Source organism: Seriola aureovittata, chromosome 24, assembly GCF_021018895.1.
Source record: "Seriola aureovittata isolate HTS-2021-v1 ecotype China chromosome 24, ASM2101889v1, whole genome shotgun sequence".
Taxonomy (NCBI): domain Eukaryota; kingdom Metazoa; phylum Chordata; class Actinopteri; order Carangiformes; family Carangidae; genus Seriola; species Seriola aureovittata.
Window position 1 is genome coordinate 1,420,774 of NC_079387.1, and position 20,565 is coordinate 1,441,338.

Consider the following 20,565-nt stretch of genomic DNA (forward strand, 5'->3'; position numbering starts at 1 on the left):
ATTTTGCTGTTAGATTCATCTTGCACACTCGTGTTGCGCCAACCCCCACACTCTGAACAACCATAGGGCTACAACTATTGATTCATCTGCTGATTATTAGTATAAGTATCAAATCCTCACGTTTGAGAAGCTGGAAAAAAAGCTGGAAAGCTGGAAGCTGGAAAAAAAACAAATATTTTATATTTTTGCTTAGAAAGTGACCAAAATGATTATTTTTTATCAACTAATCAGCAACTGAAATTGACTTTAACTGTTATTAAAAGTTGTTTTTCCAATTTTTTTATAATACTTCTGTAAAAATGGTATGGAACAAGAAAAAGCTTTATTGTAATATTTGTAATTGTAAACTAAGGTCTGCTGTAGATTACATAAATGTTAGGTCATTTACTATGGAAAGAAACAGTGATCACAAGATATTTGGTACATGAGGGGAAGTGATGGCACTGCTGCTGGATGACAGCAGAGAAGTGGGAAATGAAGTAAATTAAAGTAAACTAAAGTTTTCTGTCAGTGATGGACTTGCATAAAGACTGGAACAGAAACCTCCATGTGTAATGCACCTACTGAGTGTGGTATCGATCTCCTCATCAACTCATGAAAAGAAAACAAGAAAGGAAGCAAGAAAACAACTGTGTCAGACTAATCCTTTAAGTGACTGTGCTACAGGAGTTTGGAGAATCTTTTGTTTTTTATGTGCTTACACCGGATGGTCAGGGGTTGATACAACATCCTGCAGAAAATGATAAGACTGTGACACTTCTTTATGGATTTCTTGCCTAAAAAGCTGCTGTGAACTTTGTGCTTCTCTTTCTGACGACTGAGCTTTTTGCAGCTCAGTGTTTTGCTCAAGGATTCCTGCCCACTTCAATGTGCATGGCAGCTTGGAATTTCAGTCTTTGAACAAAAAGAGGAGAAAACCTGTTTATTATGGTCACAACATATTTAAAAAACTCCATATTTCTTGAGGTTATTTCTATGCAGGATGGGTGTGTCACTGTGGCTTCTTCTCCATGCTGCAGAAAAGCTCTTAGGGGAGCCACTCATCAACTCACACAGGGGAGGAGTTTAAGTGTGCGTTGGGGCAACTGTGAGTAACCAATGACTTCCAGCATCAGTGTAACAAGCCTGCCCCCACACTTGGGTCTCCCCCCTGTGCGTGTAAGTGTTTTTTGTTTTTTTTTAGCAGCCATGCACTGGGAGCTCTAGAGGGAGGGTCTGTGAGTGTGAGCAGGGTTCTTATGTCTCTGCTTTCACTCAGCGGATTCTCAGTGACCCTCGAGCAGCCCGGATCCGACTGTTGAGCGGCTGGTTAACAGGTGGAGCTTTGGGGGAACAGTGAGAGGGCTGTGTGGAGTGCTGCTGCACCCTGAGACACTTTGAGGACTGTTGCAGGAGCCAGCAGCATGTTGAAGATCCAGACGTGGGTGCTTCTCTTGGTTCTCTGCGCTGGGAGCTTGGAGGCCTGGTTGTGGTTCTCAGATCCAGAACCCACCACAGAAATCCCAACAGAGACGGCGGCAACAGGAGCAACAGGAACAACAGGTGCCACCACGACACCCAATGGCACAAAGAAGACGGATGAAGAGGAGGATGACAACTTGTCCGGGGTTGGGGAAGAAATTATCAACGTGGCCACGGGAATTCGTAAGTTTGTGGATGTGTGGGACGCGACCCCAACCACCGGGACTACTAATGGAGGCCTGACAGAGAAGGTGGAGAGCGCTAACCCTAACAAGACGGGTAATACAGACAGTTTCAGAGGGGAGAGGGTGGAGGAAGGGTCTGGGGTGAATGCAGAGAATGCATCTGGTTCAGGATCAGGGTCCATGGCTGATCTTGAGTCAGATGTAGAATTGGTGACGGTCTTGAGAGGCGATAAAGTCCTGTCTATCAATTTAACCGCCGATGTTTTTAATATGAATGGGACTCTTCACATCAATGCGTCTGACCCGCCATGTCTCCCCACGCCCTCTGATTGGCCCATTTGCTCAGGCAAACAGCCAAAGTTTCTTACGCTGCCCAACTTTTTCAACCACACATCTGTGGAAGAGGTGGGGGCGTTCCTCAAGGAGTGGGCGTGGCTAACTAGGGTGGGGTGTCACCACGGCACAGAGTGGTTCCTCTGCCTCCTGCTGGCGCCTGGGTGCCCTTCTCCCCTTGCTCCCCCACCCCTGCCCTGTCGCAGCTTCTGCCACGTCCTGCGGGACAGCTGCTGGGCTTCCCTGGAGAACGGGCGTCTCCCGGTGGAGTGTGGCCTCCTGCCTGAGAGAGCGCAGGAGCGAGGGCGTCCTGCATGTGTGTCATTTAGTAACCAGAAAGGTAACCCCGGCGGGTTAGAATGTATCCTGTGTGGAGATACATTTTGAATCCGATGTCCTGTCAGCGTTGGTCTGTGTGTGTCAATGTTTGCTTTGGTAAAACACTATCTAACATCATCTTTCCCTTCCCATGATTCACTCTGAACATGATTTTGCCCTTTGCAAAGAAATTATTGACATTACAGCTGATGATTTTTCACAGCATACTATAGTGTTTTAAATGATTGAAAGGCTTCTATCCATTATGGTGAACGTCATACCTGCTTTTATATTTGTCAAAGTGGCATTATTGGTGTGTTGCTGCATTTGTAAGTGCAGATTCAGAGATTAAGTGATGCGTATACAGATGTATACAAAATATATCCACCTCCGGGCAGGGGGATTCACCTTTATACCCAACCAAAAATAACAACATCAGTGCACATCTGGCTGAGCAAGACTGCAAGTGTGTTTTCTGAGACTTTCGATACCTGACTCAAGCCTTTAAGGCAGTGCCTCCTCCCCTTCCCCGAGTTCGTCCTTTCTTCAGGACAAACTCAGGGGAACAAAAGTCTCTTTTCTTTCTTGCCACAAGCTTTAAGAATTCATATGAAATGCATCTATAAACAAGATGTAAAGACAGTAAATCGAGCAGAAAGAAGCGTCTGCAGGAGAAGACAAAGAGACAACAGGTTGAGCATTTACATACTTTACTTCAGTGATACTTACAGCACTATAAATGTTAAATTGATATAGAAAAATAAGTAATATGTCAAAGTAGTCATATTGGAGAATAAAGGCCACACACACAAACAAGTTGTAGTAAAAGCACAAAAATAAAAGCAAACATGACGTTCACTGTGATGAAAGCCTTAACTCAAGCAGGTATCTGCCAGCAGCGTAAAGTAACAATCAGCATTCAATGGGTTTAAACATGCAGAAACACTTGTTATGGTCATTGCAGTTGTTGCTGCTCCTGCTGTGTGGTGTCACTCCCTGTTCCCCGCACGTCCAAAGCAGGTTCATCAGCACGACAGTGCATGACGCAACGCCTAAGCTCACGTCCCTGTTGCAGGGTGCATGTCGCGCTCGTGCAAAACTGCATCTGCAAAAGCATCGTTTTTGTGTGCTCAGTCAGCAATGGTCAGCAATGTTACAGGTTCTGTGGAAACAGTCGCAGCCTTTTCTTACTTTTGATCATGCATAACATTTACATGATATATTATATTAGATATATTATATTGCCTCTACATGTTGTTAAGCACTTCCTGGCTCATTTATATTGAGAAAAGCGTATTAAATACATATGGTATCCACATTTCCCTTAAGACAGGAAGTGCTCCCTTGTCCAGCCTTTTAGTGACGTCATAAAGTTTACAGTATGGAGTCGTCTTTTGGGGGTTAACAGTTTAAACTTTGCTGCATTAAACCGTCTTTATCATGCGTTTTCCCACAGGAATATTTAATGTAAATGTTCTGGGTTTAAGTGGGAGAGAGGTTTGTTACTTTACATGTGCCACATGTAGGGTTGTTGTTTGGATAACCTTTGAACTCAGACATAAACTGTACTTAAAGCTAAAATGTAGAAAACTCCAACATACAGATATGTATGCTCACAGCTACATAACAGTGTGGTGAAGATTTTTTTTGTTTTTCCATGAATTATTATTACTATTATTATTATTATTATTATTATTATCAGATGTAGTGAAACTGGCTTTTTAAGTTTTTACATTCACTGCACCTGCAGTACAGGATGTGAAACGTCACCGCACTTGTCATTAGACCGTTTTTACTGGGTGTGAATTTCCAAAAACCTGTGCAGGCTACCTCAGTCATTAACCCACACAAAAAGGAAAAAAAAAAGAAAAGGGAGGGATCAGATGTTTCACGTCCCGTAAGCTTCTCAGGGAATCCAGGTTAGATGTTTTAGTCCCATGTGTTGCATTTACCGGTTATCACTTTCTTTACGCTCTGTTCTCTTGGCCGGACAAGAGAATCAGTGCTTTCCCACATACAGCATCAGTCCAGTTCGGCAATAATCCCTTCGCTACTCTCGTCACGTCCTACTCCTGCAGGCCGGTCACGCACTTCTGTCCTGGGTTATTTCCTTGTCATCATATTTCACGATTTCTGATCAGCTGTTGTGGAATTCTGTGTGGATTTAGAGGCGAATGGTGTCTTAGCATTCTCAAGGGGAAACAATTGGGCCATCTGTGGCTGGGAGGGAGGGCTGAGGATGGCATTTATGATATCGACCGTGGGTGGGAAAATGGCCCGCTGCGTAGAAAGAGTGTGGCGATTGTGCGGTCGGTTTGGGAGACAGGGCAACGGTGTCACTCTCGGTAACAAGAGAGCCTTGTGACCGGGATGAGACGGGGCGGCTCAAGTCTCTGCCAGGGGTCAGAGGGCACAGCCATTCGTCTCCACCCTCCAAAACCAGCTACACTTGATGAGTGGTAATTGAGTGTTTGGTCGAGCATGAGAAGATGGGCAGAGTGGAACAAAGTGTGAGAGACTTTTATGCTAACGGGGAATTACCCACTCTTTACAGTCAGTGCACAGTATTCCTCAAAAACACAATTAGCAATTATGTATCATTAACCAGTGTCTAAAATGGAGTCCTCTGTTTTCCTGAAATGAAGTTTTTTTTCAGTCGGTGATGAGCTGGTTGTGGCTCTGGCAGCAACAGTAGCAATGGTGGAAAACAGTATGAGAGAAAGCAAAAATCCACCAATTTTAAACAAAAGATCAGATTGTTATACATCAGTTGTACTAATACATTTGTGAAAATAGTTTCTTAATGTCTTCTGTGGCTGTGGAGAAATAAATAACCCTGGTGACGTCGTCAGGGTTTTCTCAGCTTGGACTTTGAATCACACATTAATAACAGAAAGAAAGAGAGGGTGCAGATTCTCAAACACGTTAATACCAGGCAGGAAGCATTTCACTACGAGAATTGAAATGCATTATGGTAAATGTAGGATCCAGTATTTGTCCAGCTTGACTAGAAACTGAAATTCAGGATAAAAATAAAATATAAAAGTTACAGTAAAGCACTGGCAGCTGGGTTGCCAGCTAGTTATTGTTGATGACATTAATTCATATTTTCTGTAATTAGGAAAAACAGGAAGATTCTGCATTTATTTTTGATTTAACAGCAATTTACCTGCAACATATTTGTCAGTATAATGCTTTCATTTCTACAGTAAATTACCCAGTTACGTGAATTAATATGAAAATGGTATATATAATATATTTAGCTAATTTAATCAACTATTTTAATGCAAAGTCCTTCACTTGCATAAACAGTGTCTGCAGGGTTAAACTGGTTAAACTGGCTCATGGGGTCAAGTCTCTCTCTCTGATCTTCTCCTGAAAACAAAACAGCAGTTCGTATGTGAAGTCGCAGCAAAGCAGAAGATATAGAACTGTCCACAAAGGTAAACGTTTCAAAGTGTAGCTTTAAAGTATTTTTACTGGGTGGTTTCATGTTTGGAAAAAAAGGATGTTGAAGATAAAGTATTAAAAAGGAAAACAAAGCTGCTGATGTGTCTGAAAAATCAGTGGTACCTATTGCAGCTCTCTTGGTGAGATATTTGAATTGGACCGCAGCCAAGAAACCAGACAATTTCAGATAGTGATACTCTAAGACAGTGGTCCCCAAACTAAGGCCCGCGGGCCGGATACGGCCCGCCCCCACATTTGGCCCGGCCCCCTGAACCATTATTATTTATTTCATTAATAGTGTTGTTATTTATTTCCTGACTTTTTTTTCTGTGAAGAACCCGGAAAGGGTTATTTGGTTATGTGTGGCTTTCTGGAAAACAATACATTTTTACGTTTAGGCACCCCTGCGATCGTCATACTTTTTCTGTTACAAACTGAACCCGGCCCCCCATCAGAGAAGGGAAAAGTTATGTGGCCCTCACAGGAAAAAGTTTGGGGACCCCTGCTCTAAGAAAAGAAAGAAGTCCATCTGATGTGATCTGAGCTCGGCACTGATCCTCCATCAGTCAGCATTAATTGGCTCTCAGCTCTCAGCTTATTTAAACATGGATTAAAGTCTGAGTGTGTGGCAGCTGCGTCGCCTCCGTTTGAAGTGTTAACTGATGCCACTTTGCTTCTCAGACGTGTGAAGTTCAGTTGGTGAGGTCCCAGGAGGGCAGAACCACAGCTGGGGGGGGGGGGGGGGGGGGGTGTTTAGAGGCTCTTAACTTGTTTTAAGGTGCAGACTGTCTGAACTGTTTAAATACTTCTGATTCACACTTTAATTGGTTTGTTATTACAGCGCTTACTTCTCCAAATAAGGGCTGCAGCTCTCAGATGGAGGTAAAGTAAGCTCTTGTTGAGGCATACTTTGATAATGGTGTAATGTTCTTGAACATTTTGCATGCACCAAAACAAAAAGACTCAGATTGCTCACACAGAACATGTGTTTTTGTGTAATTATAGATGAGGAATGAGTAGGCATTGATTTTGTGCAGAGGGACATTTCAGGAAAGTGCAACTGAAATAACTGTAGTTTCTTTAATTTCAGGCTTTTTTATGAGAAGACTGTTTGTTCCTGTGTCACTTCTGATTCTTGTGTTGTTTTTCTCTGTAAAACATGTATTATATAAAATGTATAGAGGTAGATTCCTTCATATTCACAAAGCTGTTACCAACGACCTTGGCACTTACATAACTGATTATGTTCCTGTGCATGCTTTTAAAACATTAACATAAAGATGCTGTGACATTGGGATGTCCTTTTATATGTATTTTATTCATTTTTAATAAAATATTTGGCTCAGGATTTTAACTAGGATACAACAAAACATACCTGGCAGAGACGGATAGAAAAGTCGACCCTCCTTCTAAATAAAAGCTCAAGCTCCCACACTGAGGAAATAAAGCGTTTACTGCTCAGTCAGTAGCAGGGTTTTAATAGGTTATGAATAAATCCTTAAAGAACACTGTACTTATGATATAAATTTACTGTAAATACAAGTACTTAGATTGTATTATTATTAGTAGTAGTATTATATCTATTGTATTGAGTTATGTATCTCCTGTCAGACTGATATTCCTCCTAAAAATCATGTAGAAAAAGTAGAGCTACAACAAACTCACTGAGATTTTGCTGCTTTTATTCATCATATAGTGTCTGATAGTCTTCTTAATATCTTTGAGTTTAAATAAAACAAGACCTTTCCTTGGGCTGTGGTAAATTAAAAAGGCATTTTCCATGTTTTTTCTGAGTTTGATTTGGGCCAGTGCTCATGGTCTTAAAGGGTTCAGATTTAACTCGATAAGATGGTTGTGTTTGTACTTGTTGAAATAAAATCTGCCCTAGTGCAGATTTTAAAAGAAATTGTCATTTTTTTTAGGCCTCTTGTCTTAATGTTTAGCTTAGCCTCCAGCGAAACAGCTTCTCTTACCCCAGGGGAGACGCTTCACCCCCCTAAACCTCTGTAGGAGTCCATTAGTTCCACAATGACATTTCAGCCTGTTTTAACTGGCATGTTGAGTCCGTGCAGGCTTTTGGGACTGAATATCTGTCTTCCTTCATCCTACTAGAGTCCCTCATGGTCCACTTTCCCATGGACATCTGACACGCACTTCCTCCCTGCCTCTGTCCATCCATCTGTCCGTCTGTGCCTCTCTTCACTGGCAGTATCTTTTCTTCTCCATGGCTGGAAAATACAGACATGGCACTTCAGTAATCCTCTGTAACAGAATACATGAGGTCATATTTTTACTTGCCCATGTCGTCAAGGCTGTGAAACATTGCTGTATGTTGTTCCTCCATACAATGGCTGCTGTTAGAATGGAGAGAGGGAGTCAGAGAGGAGACAGAAGCAGGGCAGGAAGCCATCAGCAGACATCTGGGTGAACATGATGATGGTTTCCCACGTTGGGCTGTCGTGCCAGCTTCCATTTGTCAGCTGATTACGGACTTGAAGGCAGCTTCTAATGGTCAGTGTAAGGTTGCACAATGTGACCAAAGGTATACAGACATTTAAAACGAGTAGAAGCTCCTCCTCCTCCTATCCATCCATCCCTAACCTCCATCATTACTGTAAACTACTATAGAATAACAGACATTTTCTTTTAAAAGCCAAGAAAAACCACTTAAACTGTGTGTCATAAAGCAGGAATTACAAATGGAATCCAGCTCTATATACATGTATTATTACAATGAGTGAAAGAGAAGAGGTGCAGTAAAGGAACCGATACTGTAGATGCAATGTAAACTTTAGGTCCCTAAACTCACAGTTCTTCTTCTTCTGATGTTTCTTGGCTGCTTCTTCACGCTCACACCGATACGTTCAGTTCAGCGTTCACCAAAAACACTCTTTTAACACGTTCAGGCACAATTCTGTATAAGTATAATATGGAGCCCAAACCATGTAGTTGTATTACTGCTGAGGCGTTCATGTCAAAGCAGCATTTTAATGTTGTAGTGGCGGCAGGTGGCGATTACATTGCTTTTTTTGGAAGGAAAGAAAATGATGATGAAAATGACATGATAAACTAAAGATAATAACATTTAGAAGACCATGATTTTCTTTGAGAGCAGCAGTGGTCCCCTACCTGTTCAGCTTGTGACCCCATAAAACTTTACACATTAAAGTCTGTTTACAGGTGTTGCTGTCCTGCCGCACATGTGAAATAAGTTGTGTGAATGATAAAAAGAAATCTTGGGGTGTTGAGTTGGACAGAAGTGAGAGATGATATCTCTGGTTCTGCTGCATCGATTTCATCGTGAGTCCGATAATGCTATAGAAGTAACATGTCGAATCGTTGGAGCACTCTTAAAACCGAGACACGTCGACTTGCCAAAAAGTGACCTGTTTATTTATTTTATTTGAAGAGTTAAAGGGATTTGTTATAAAATGATGAAGATTACGGGACAGCTTAAAAATAAATAAATGGTCTCACTAAGTTTAATATTATGACCCCCCATGTGCAGCCCCCAGGTTGGGAACCTCTGGTACATGCTTTACTTTGCAATTAGTTTCACAGGAAAACCATGATTAAATTTTGAGACAGAGATTGCAGCTCTGATACAGAAATTAGAAAAGTGTGTGTGGTTGTAATGTAACCTCACTGTTACTGGACTGAAAGAATACTTGGCAGACGTTGCTCATGTTCATGGGAGCCTCAACTGTCGCTGCCTGAATGGCTGTTTAATGGGAGACCAGTGGTCGGACTGGATGGCGTCCAGATGTGGGTCAAATTAAAGCGGAACTTGGCTTGAGAAAATAATGTTCAAGAAGCCGTCCTTGAATAAAGTTAGAAACATTTATCATTATCAAAAAAATAAATTCCACATACATAATCTGACCCATTCTGTACAACAGCTGCAACAGCTGTGTCAGTGTGAGATTAACCAATAGCAGGTGCTGTCAGTGGGAAGTTGACCACCCGGCGCGCCCAGGTCCAGCACCAATTGGACAAAATCCCTCAGGATCCAGGCTTAGCTGTGGCCGTGCAGGTCGAGGCAACACAACGCACACCATTCATGCAGCACTGACTGTGTGTGTGTGTGTGTGTGTGTGTGTGTGTGTGTGTGTGTGTGATTGTGTGTTTGTGTGTAAGAACATGTGTGGGGATTACTCCCTGCCAGCGTTGATCTGGCGATCGCAGATGTGCATTTGGTTATGAACTGGTTGTCCCATAAATAACTTTCCAGTGTTGCTCAACACAATGTGACTTTCCTAGAAGGTGAACAACACACTCCAAAGACAAAACACGTATAAGTTTGGGAAATATTATTCAGCTACACATTTTATTAATAACAGAGAAGGTTTTCTGGCTGTTGAGTTCAGATTTGGCATTTTTTATTATTTTCAGACATTTTATTGAACAATTAATCAGTTAATTTGTGAAAATAATCAACAAAATTAATTTATAATACAAATAACAGCAGCCATAGTGTGTTTGTTTCAATCTGGAAAATGTGTTAACCCAGAGATGAGATTGAGTTTAGCAGCTAATTATTTGCTGTTTGATACTTGGCAATAATGAGCCACCGTCATTTTTTATCTTGCGGTGAAGCTGCCTTTCTCTGAGTTACCCCTTCCTTTACCCTCTTTGACTGAACACTTAACAAGCTGTGTTGGATGCTTTCACATCATTGAGAAACTCGGGGAAACCCCCACGACCACGGACCTCTGTGACCCTTTAATGCACTGATTGTGCGTTGTGGTCAGCTCCTCTCATGAATCTGCGTTGACAGGCCACCCTCAGGAGATCGCTGTGCAGAAGTGTCCGCCAGGCCAAAACGTGCCCCCCCACCCCACCCACCCACCCTTGTGATGGCGATTTATGAGAACATCACCGTGGGTCTCGAGGCGGCTGCTCCTTTTCCCTCTGGGTTATTTTAGTCTATGGGAACTGAAATAATTTGACGGAATCCTCAAGTTTCACACACACTGTAGCATAAATGTAGAAACATTATATAACTGGAGTCCAGCATTAGTTAAACCACCCAGTCAGTCAGTCAGTTGTTTGATTTAAAGCTTCAGCTCACCCAAAACCAAACAAAAACTGATCTTACATATCTCTAGTGGCATTGATTCATGCAGGTTGTTTTGGTTTTACTTGTCCAGATACTTTTGAGATGTCTCCAGAGTATCATGGGAATTAAGGTTCATATTGGATGATTCTGCACCTTGCTATTTACCGGGCGCCCATTATGTAGCGACGTGCAGTAATTGGATGCCTGCAGGAATTTGCTGACTTTTTCTTTTAAACTACAGCCACAGTCTTTCCTGATTATTGACTAAATGTTTAAGTTGCCTGACTCTAACCCCTTCTTATCACAGTTCATTTGCCATAACCATGATCTTTCCCTAACCTTAACTATACTGTAGTTATGCACAGATGCTAGGGACAGCAAGAATTGGAAAACCACTGGTATTGGATGTTTGCATGGGGTTTGGATTAATTTTTTTCGTGCTTTCAGCATTTAAAAAGTCATTTTCATAAAAAAAACAACATGAATGCTGTTGAAGTAGTTCCAGTGGAGCACTTTCTTTTTCTTTTGTCATTTGAGGGAAAGTGAAGAAATGCAGTTTGTACGTGGTGTCCAACCACATCTAAAGGCACAAATACACAACAGTAACAGTGCACTCTCTCCTCTCAAAGGCATCCATGCCGCTCCTGTTTGCACATGCAAAAATGTGACAAAAGGTGTTGAATGAAAAACAGAGCGAGAGACAAAAGTTGAAACTCGCTTACTTTCTCACACCAGGCCGGTCTCTGCATGAAGCGGCATCACTGTCGAATGTTCTGCTTCAGAAACATGCAGAAATTGACACAGTTTCATGTATAATACGAGGTGTGGAGTACGCAGCGGTCACTGACTCAATCTGTGGTTTGTTATTTGGCCTGGATCATCAGTGTGGTTTGGTTGTGTCCCAGAGCCACTTCTCGTGGTTCAGCTGTTTGAGTCGATGACTCATTTAAAGCAGATTCCCAAACTGCAGCAAACTGCAAAACATTTGGATTTTAAGTAAATATTAACAAATCCTAACCGGTATTTCGTCTTCAAGCTTCAGTCCTTCAGTCAAAAGAAACAACTTAATGTAACCACAATTAAAGACATACGGTACCTCCTGGGGATGTACAGGGTGTTACTATAGACTGGCCACCCAGATGTTGTGCTCTATAACACCAAAAGAACTTGTGATTTGCTGATCATTTCTGTGCTTCAGACTGACTCTCTCTTTGGACCTTGCCTTCAAGTGCTCCTCATCAGCTCCTACAACCTTTTTTTGCACAGACATCAAAGTGATTTTGATTCTTTGTGCTTTGGTGACAAATCAAATTCTAAAAAAAATCAAAATCTAGAAAAAAGTGACTTTCCTAGTCGGATTTGCCATATTTTTTTGTTTCCAGCTGCACTTCAGACTCTAAGTCTTAACTTCCTGTCCCTCTCCTCTTGCAGAGGAAAGTGGCATCACCTTGCTCCAGCTGATCGGAGACCCTCCACCAGCTGACATCACCAGGGCGTATGGGCCGAGGGGGGAGACCGCCTATGTCTTCACACCTGCGGCGGTGTCGGGCCAGCCAGCTCTGGTCCACGTCCCCAACCCTTTCTACCGCCACTTCTCCCTCCTCTTCCACATCAAGCCCTCCACTCCCGCCGCCTCCGTCCTCTTCTCCATCACTGACGGGCCGCAGAGGCTCATGTACGTCGGCGTCAAGCTCAGTGAGGTGCAGTCCGGCCGTCAGAAGTTGCAGTTCTTCTACACCGAACCCGACTCTGAGGCTTCGTACGAGGCGGTCAGCTTTGACGTGCCAAGCATGGTGGACACCTGGAGTCGGTTCTCGCTGTCTGTGTTTGAGGAGCAGGTTACCTTCTACCTGGGCTGCGACTCTGAGCCTCGTGTGGTGCGGTTTGAGCGCTCCCCGGACCCCATGGAGTTTGACGCAGGGGCGGGGATCTTTGTGGGTCAGGCAGGAGGAGCCGATGCTGACAAGTTCCAGGTAATGTCTAAATTAAAGATAAATATACAAATAAAGTGTTGAATTTAAACAAGTGGATTTACATTCACCTTAAAAATATCAACGGGTTGTTTTTACCTTGATGATAATACATTTTTCAAACTTATACCTGTACTACAACAGCACCAAGTAAACCTACTTAGAAATCAGTATTAAAATAATTCACTAATAAAATAAGTCAGTGACAACTGATCATACAGCCAAATTAACACTGCAAACAGGAACTGCTAATAGATAATTCTGCACACTTTTAATGCCAAAATATAAACAACTGTAAGCTGTAAGAACAGGGCACAACTCGCAGTCAGACTTTAAAAACCTCTGGTCTAGTTTTTTACTCGTGATGGATCAGCAGTTAAATCAAATACTTTAAAATGGAACAAGACCTGTCAAACTTTAAATGAAACATGTCTGATACAAACTGATAGACTGCACTGATCTTACATTATATATGAACGATCACTTTTACACTGCAGTACTTTTTTTTTTTATACACTGCACTTTGGGAGAGAAGTTAATTTATTTTCTGACCATAAACTCCAGGGTACCAGCAGAGGAAATGCTCAAGTGCTGAAGAGATGTTTGTTCATCACATTTCTGATAGAAATGTGATGAACAAACAGCAATGAATCCTCCCCCGAATGTCACCCACGGGACCTGGAAATGTCAGGATAATACACTGTGTGCTAAAAGAGCAGGTGTGTCTGTGTGCGTGCGTACGTGCATATGTGCGTGCGTGCGTGCGTACGTGCATATGTGCGTGCGTGCGTGCGTGCGTGCGTGCGTGCGTGCGTGCGTACGTGTGTGCGTGCGTGTGTGTGTGCTTCTATGTGGAAGTGTGACCTCTTGGTGGGATCGGATCTCTCTAATATCTCCCTGTGGCACCTCACGGCAGGTTTGTCTCTGGGTCACTGGCGGCAGGAAGGGCAGACCTAACCCTCCTCTTCCTTGTAAATGTATCACTTGACTTCTCTCACCTTTGACCTCTGACCTTCAGCTTTCACCCATTCTGTGACCACATGTGACAAGAAATTGATTTAATTCATGTCAAAGTTTAAACTGTCCCATTTTTAGCTGCATCCTTTGACTTTTTCTGACTAATTCATCCAAACAAAGTTTTCCATCGGCACAAACTGGTCTCTGTTGTCAGCTATTCACTTGTCAAGCCTCATAAAGTCCACCTGGACTCCAAACTGCCTGTATCAGGTTTAAGAGCCAGAATCCAGGCTCATCTCAAGAAAGAGTGGCAGAGGCAGCTGACAATACTCTCCTCTGCATGAGTCACTTCTCTCATATTTTCCAGCTCCTTGGAGGTTTGAGAGGAAGTTGAATTCATGACTGATTGTCATCACAGTAAAATAAAATGCATTCATTTCGTGAGTGTGTGTCTGTGTGTGTATCTGTGTGTGTATCTGTGTGTGTGTGTATGTTTGTGTGTGTTTTTTTTAGGGGGAGATGGCAGAGCTGAAAGTGGTGGGAGACCCTCAGGCAGCTGAGCGCCTGTGTGATGACGAAGACGACTCCGACGCTGTGAGTGTTAGTGTTTGAGTGTTTCAGTCAAAGTACGCAGTATTGTGTGTAACATCCTTTTTCTCCATGTCTCTCAGGCCTCTGGAGACTTTGGTAGCGGTGACGGCGAGAGGAGAGAGACGGGACACACCGTGAGGGTCAGTTTGTCTTCACTTCATTCACATTTAAAACCTGCTCCACATGAACCCTGCAGACATTTGATATGATGGTGCAGGAGTGAAATCCTAGGTCAGTGTGACTGTGAAAAAAAAAATTGTTGTGGTGATTCACCGGAGTTACTCCACTGATTTCACACATGAAGCTCAGTTTACTCATCATGAGGAATGCTGCAGTTACATGATGTCTTCTGTGGCTCTGGAGGTGCCTCTCCAAAACTGGTGGTGGGGTGTGACAGATGGGGCATTTAGGAGGAGGTGTGGGTGAATTTTAATTTTTGGAATTGTAGGATTTTAGGAGTTTGATCCACACTAGGGTCTTTAGTCACAGATATAATGTTGTGTAGTATTTGTGTGGATCACGTTAAACATTTTTAATCACAGTTTGACTGGGTTTCATATAAAACCTGCCACAAAAAGTGGAATTGAAATGGATTTGTATGTTTTATTTCTTCATTAATTGTCCAGTCAGTGTAGTTTTTGTCACTGTACAATTGATAAACTGCATTATCTGCCTTTACAGCTGTTAGACCTAGAAAGAATCAGTCTGATTTAGAACTTCGCTGTCACATTAAACATTTTAAACATAATCAGAAGCACATGTACAAACTTTTTACTGCAGCTCTGAAGGACTTATTATTTCACTCAGCTCAGAAAAATTGAAACAGCAATGCATTGCAGCAGTGTCACATGCAGCTTTTTGATGAATTTCAGTTAAATACAACTTAGTTGCATGGCAAATATTAGCTAAAGATAAAGCAGATTAAGCAGTTTCTGTGTAAAAATGATTGTTTGGATTTTTCTAATTGAGTGAAGGAGACAGTGCCTGCAGATGTTTTCAACTGTTCTACTATTCTACTTTCCAGACCACCCCCGCCCCCTCCCGTCCAGTACCTGAGCCCCCACTCACATCCTCACAGGGAACCAGAGTGAAGGAGACAGGTAAAATAAGTCTTTGTTAACGACATTAGAATCACCTCCTGTAACTGTAAATCTTGAGTGTGTGCCTGCCAAGACGTTGATCACAGTAAACACAGTGCGGAAAGCTGTAATGGAAGTTTTTAATCACACAGCAGCCACAGCCAAGGAAACATCTTTGCTTTTATCCAGAAGTATGTGCATAAAGGTGCTTGTCTGGACCTGAGAGTGTGGGGAGTTTTACTGCAGCGTTTCAGGAGTGCCACTGGAAACTCTTTAGCTCCCTCCAGTGGGGAAATTAAAGAAGTAGACCAGTAGGTTGAAGTTGCTCACAAGGTGAAAGGAAATCTGGAGTTTGGCTAAAAAAAAAAAATCTCCTTCAAAGAGCCCACATGAGTAGATTAAGACATTAGACAGTCCTACATCACCTCTAACAAATCATTCAGACAGACATTAACAAGGCTCTACATTTCCCGCTCTATGAGCCAACACTTGAAGGCCTCATGCAGCCTCTGAGCAGCAGATAAAGTTGTGTTTGTGTTGACTTCAGATGTCAGGTATCAGCAGCCATCGGTGGACTACGGCCGGCCTGGATCACCAGGCCCAAGAGGTGGGTCGCAGGGGGCAAAAGGATTCTGATTATGGCTGTCAGAGATGCAGATTGAGATTAGGATTAATCAACATGTGGCCATCCTATCAGAGTGTAGGATGAGCACTGCTGATGGAGCTGTGAGCATGTTGGTGGAGGTTTGTCTGTGGTTAATCAAAACTATTGAACAAGAGTTGTCCTGCAAGAAAGTTCAATGCAACCTGCTCCGTATGTTTTTGTCCCCTTTGGCATTTGGTTTGTGGTAATTTGAAAAATGGCAGATTTGTTTTGTTAAATACAAACCTGACATGATGATGGCCATGAAGTGGGTCCTGCCTTGTTTCCTAGTTTTAATTGTTTCAGTTTTGTGCTAATATGTTGCATGTTTCTAAATGAAATGTGTTTAATCAGATGATCACAGCAAAGATGGGTTCTCTTATCTTCTAGAGTTGGAAATGAAAAACTACATTCAGTATATACATACAGTGAATATATACTATATACAACATACTTATCAGAACACTCACACCAAACAAATAATGAATTAATAAAATAACTCATCATTCTCACTTTTCCTTAATGAATCTACAATCTCCGGTTCCTCTTCTTCAGGCTTTACTAAACATAGGAATATAATGTAAATGCAAGGCTCCACCAAACACAAAGGGTTAAATGTTATAGGTTGTCTCAGTTGTCAGTGATGGTTTATAAGACAAGAACTGACAGACTTAAACAGAGGGCGGTTATACTTTGTGTCTATTTATTTTTATGAACTTGGAGCTTCCTACATTCAAATTATGAAAACAAAACAAAACAAATCACTGACAGGAACATGGAAATATACATATAGAATTGTTGTCCACCTCTGTTGCATCTATAGGACACATGGAGCAGATCCAGTAACAGTCACATGGGAGAATTATGAATTATAAATCATGCAACGCCCTCTGCTGGACAGAGGTCACTGCTGCACTGCTTCACACTACATCATCAGCTCCACCAGGTTGTGGAAGACAAACCTTCTGTACAACCTGAGTCTGATGAGAAAACACCATCTCCTCAGTTTGTTTCATTACAGACGTGTTTGTTTTGCTTTTGCACTTTTTTTCCTTTGCACTGTCTAATTGTGATCGTTGCTGTTTGACCCTTTATTCTCTTTCATGAAGAGGTGCTTCTTTATATTTTATAGTTTTGAGTTTGAGTGTCATGGTGATGGTGGTGGCACATCTGCATGGTGAACTGAAGCTTGGCTCAGTGATGTTGCTCCTAACTCACGTCATGTGACACGTCCTTCAGGTCCCAATGGTGCTAAAGGTGAGAAAGGTGACAGAGGAGACAAAGGGTCAAAGGGGGACGAAGGCCCCGCAGGACCAAAGGGAGAATCAGGGTCCAGCTTTGGCTCTGGTGTCTCCTCTCAGGGCGGAGGACGAGGAGAGAAGGTAAATGAATGTTACGTTCAGCTACATCACCTGCTACACACATGAGTGACATATGATTGACACAGTAATTTGTCTTTTTGTATTTTTCAGGGTGAAAAAGGTGCAAAGGTATGTTCACTGTGCCTGTCTGAACCTGTGGACTACAGTGTTGTTCATCGCCTGTATGACGTAGTAAACAAACAGCAAGCGAAGTAACTGCACTTGCCTGTAGTTCATGTTACAGGGGCAGGTGTCTAATCTGACCAGCAGACATTGTATCAAAATTATTAAAACCCTAATTTTAACTAGAACTAAAAATTCTACTAAGACAACTTTTCCAAAAGAGCTGGTAAATGTTACAGTTATTTTTCTCTGTCTTCACCAGGGAAGTTCTGGCTTTGGATACCCTGGAAATAAAGGAGAAAGTGGTGCTCAGGGGCCTCCCGGGCCCCCTGGCCCTCCCGGCCCTGCAGCTGAGGTGGTCCGACTCGGGGATGGCTCTGTTGTGCAGCAGGTGGCTGGACCCCCCGGACCTCCAGGATCGCCAGGGTTGGACGGCGCCAAAGGACCTCCAGGAGCTGATGGAGAGCCTGTGAGTGGAGAGAAATCCTGATCTCCAGACATGTTGAATGGTGTTTTAGATTCATGTTTCTCACTGACTGTCTATCTTTCAGGGTGACCCAGGAGAGGACGGAAAAGCTGTAAGTATTTTATTTAATAAGTGAAATATTTCTTTATGAATAATTTGAAAAACATAATTTTGTTCTTGTACTCCCATGTTCAGGGCCCAGCTGGTCCACAAGGTCCCCCAGGAAATCCAGGAACACTTGGTGCCAAAGGCCAAAAGGTGTATAACAGAGTGGATGAAGATGGAGTATTGTAATATATTATATCGCAAGGCTTCATTCAGTGTGATAACGTGTGGCCTCTGGATCTTTGCAGGGCGACCGTGGAGAGGGTCAACCAGGACCTAGAGGACCCCCAGGTCCACCAGGACCTCCCGGACCTGGCACTGGTGATCGCCCAGTACGTCCACACTTCCTTTTCTTTCAGTATTTCAGTTTTCAAGATACATTTCTCACTGTGTTTTCTTCAATGTTTGTTTCAATAGACGTTTGTTGACATGGAGGGCTCTGGATTCCCAGACCTGGACAAAATCCGGGTATGTTTAATGTTCATCTGGTTCTTCTAGGCCTCACTCACTTTCCCACAGTTCAGCTTGTGGAGACCTTCACTGTGTTAGATAATGGGTTACTCCTTGTTAATCCTCCATTGCTGGGGTAACCAAGGTCTTACAGATAAGGATGTAGAGAAAAGCATAAACTTAGATAATACTGCCCAAACATAGTTCTTGCCAAGGATGAGTTAATTAGAGGGAAACACCAGACACATGAATATTAATTAGTTAAGAACTTGGTGCAAAGTTTACCATAAATACTTCTGCCTGAGAATCCTGAATCTGGATCTGCATCTGAATCTGCTTTTTTAAACACATTTAATGTCATCAAAAGTTAACTGGGTTGATTTGTTATCCAGGGTCCCCGCGGTCCTCCCGGTGTCCCAGGTCCTCCTGGCCCTCCTGGGATCCCTGGTAATTCAGTGGCACTGGGACCCAATGGTCCCATAGCCTTTGGACCACCTGGACCACCTGGACAAGATGGAGTACCTGGTCTGCCAGTGAGTATTTTTATTTTGTCTGACTGTGACTGTGGATTACTTACAGACTTAAAATATTCTTTATTACTTATTTACTTTTGTAGGATTGTGAAAAAGTGAAAAACACTTGAGTTTACATTTTGTGTCTGCTGTTTCAGGGCCCCCCAGGTCCACCTGGTGTACCTGGTCAAGCCGGAGTCAGAGGACAGAAGGTGAGGATGTAACCTGCTGAATATTTCTCACAGATACAAATAAAACATGTGGTGTTATTTTTTTGAGCAGATATAAGCTTCCCGTCTTTAGGTTGACCTGACTTTATACTTTCAGTTTCACCAGGATTATTCCTCTGGAAACCATGAACATCTTTTCAATTCATTTACTTGTTGTTGAGATATTGTGTGACGAAGTGTATGAATCTGTTTTTGCTCCAGGGTGACTGCGCTGAGCTCGGGCTTCCAGGAGCAGCTGGAGAAAAGGTGAGTTCAGTCTCAATTTTAAAACTTGTCTTTACAAACATGAACGTTATGAATCAAGGATGAATTTGTGGCGGGTGCATCCAGATAGATTCTCTTTCTCCTCTAGCGAGACACACAAGGCTCCAACTTTTTCACCGGCCTGTTCTCTTACTTTACTCCATCCAACGGGTCGCAGGTACTGGGGGGCCTCTGCTTTGGTGGTTTCCTTTCCCTTTCCTGAGTTTTTACCAGTTTCTATTTCAACCTAATGACTTGTGAGTGATTCCAGTTCCTGATGATTTAACCTGCATCCTTCAGACTGTATGTTCCTAACAGGACAAAGACTTTTCTTCTATGGTTTAATTCGATATTCAGCAGCTTGCTTTTGCTTTTCAGAGTATAACATCTCACTGTATCTAATAATTTGAACAGATCTCTTAACTCTGCTGAACCTCCGGTTTTCTCTGCATGTGTCTCTCTCGCATGCCACCTTTTCATCTTTCTGCTGCAGGTATTCTCACAGGTATTTCTCTCTAACTCAAAACGTCCACACCTTTTCCTGCCCACCTCAGGGTTCTCAGGGTGACCCAGGACAGGTTGGTCAACCAGGGCAGACAGGGCTTGCAGGGCTTCCAGGTCCGATGGGACCAGTTGGACCTCCAGGACCTCCAGGACCACCGGGACCACCTTACCGTGTTGGACATGTGAGTAGAGGTTTCTTCAAAATCTGGATCATCAGGTGTACCTAAAACAAGTAATGTGAATTTTATGGTTAAAATAATATTAATTTTGGCCTCACCAAATAAAGACACAAAATTGTTTAAAATGTAGCTTTTGGCTGGAAGGAAGTGACCCTAAAATATACCAAATATTTACCAAATTGATTGAAAAAAAACCTTATGAATCATTTACCAAACTATATTTAATCCCATTGGGAGCCATGTGAAATAAATGCATATAAAGAATCAAAACTGAGAATACCACTCATCCAATCAGCTCAAATTCCAGTCCTGGTCCAGATATTTAACTGATAACACTGTCATTTAT

The 20,565-nt window shown here is 42.5% G+C and overlaps 1 protein-coding gene across 8 annotated transcripts in view; it reads left to right on the forward strand.

Annotated features, from left to right (window-relative positions):
• LOC130165245 (collagen alpha-1(XVIII) chain-like) overlaps nt 1-20,565 on the forward strand; it is a 41,884-nt gene that overhangs the window by 12,283 nt on the left and 9,036 nt on the right. For 2 of the 8 annotated variants that reach the window (XM_056370326.1, XM_056370327.1), the window contains exons 1-18: nt 1,747-2,319; nt 12,238-12,779; nt 14,247-14,327; nt 14,405-14,464; nt 15,349-15,424; nt 15,951-16,010; nt 17,286-17,428; nt 17,519-17,536; nt 17,793-17,999; nt 18,082-18,108; nt 18,192-18,254; nt 18,350-18,433; nt 18,519-18,569; nt 18,944-19,084; nt 19,222-19,275; nt 19,495-19,539; nt 19,646-19,714; nt 20,091-20,222. In XM_056370326.1, the coding sequence (XP_056226301.1) occupies nt 1,827-2,319; nt 12,238-12,779; nt 14,247-14,327; nt 14,405-14,464; nt 15,349-15,424; nt 15,951-16,010; nt 17,286-17,428; nt 17,519-17,536; nt 17,793-17,999; nt 18,082-18,108; nt 18,192-18,254; nt 18,350-18,433; nt 18,519-18,569; nt 18,944-19,084; nt 19,222-19,275; nt 19,495-19,539; nt 19,646-19,714; nt 20,091-20,222 (2,346 nt within the window). In that variant the 5' untranslated portion in view covers nt 1,747-1,826. The other 6 variants (XM_056370330.1, XM_056370331.1, XM_056370333.1 and 3 more) reach the window with 6 other exon arrangements.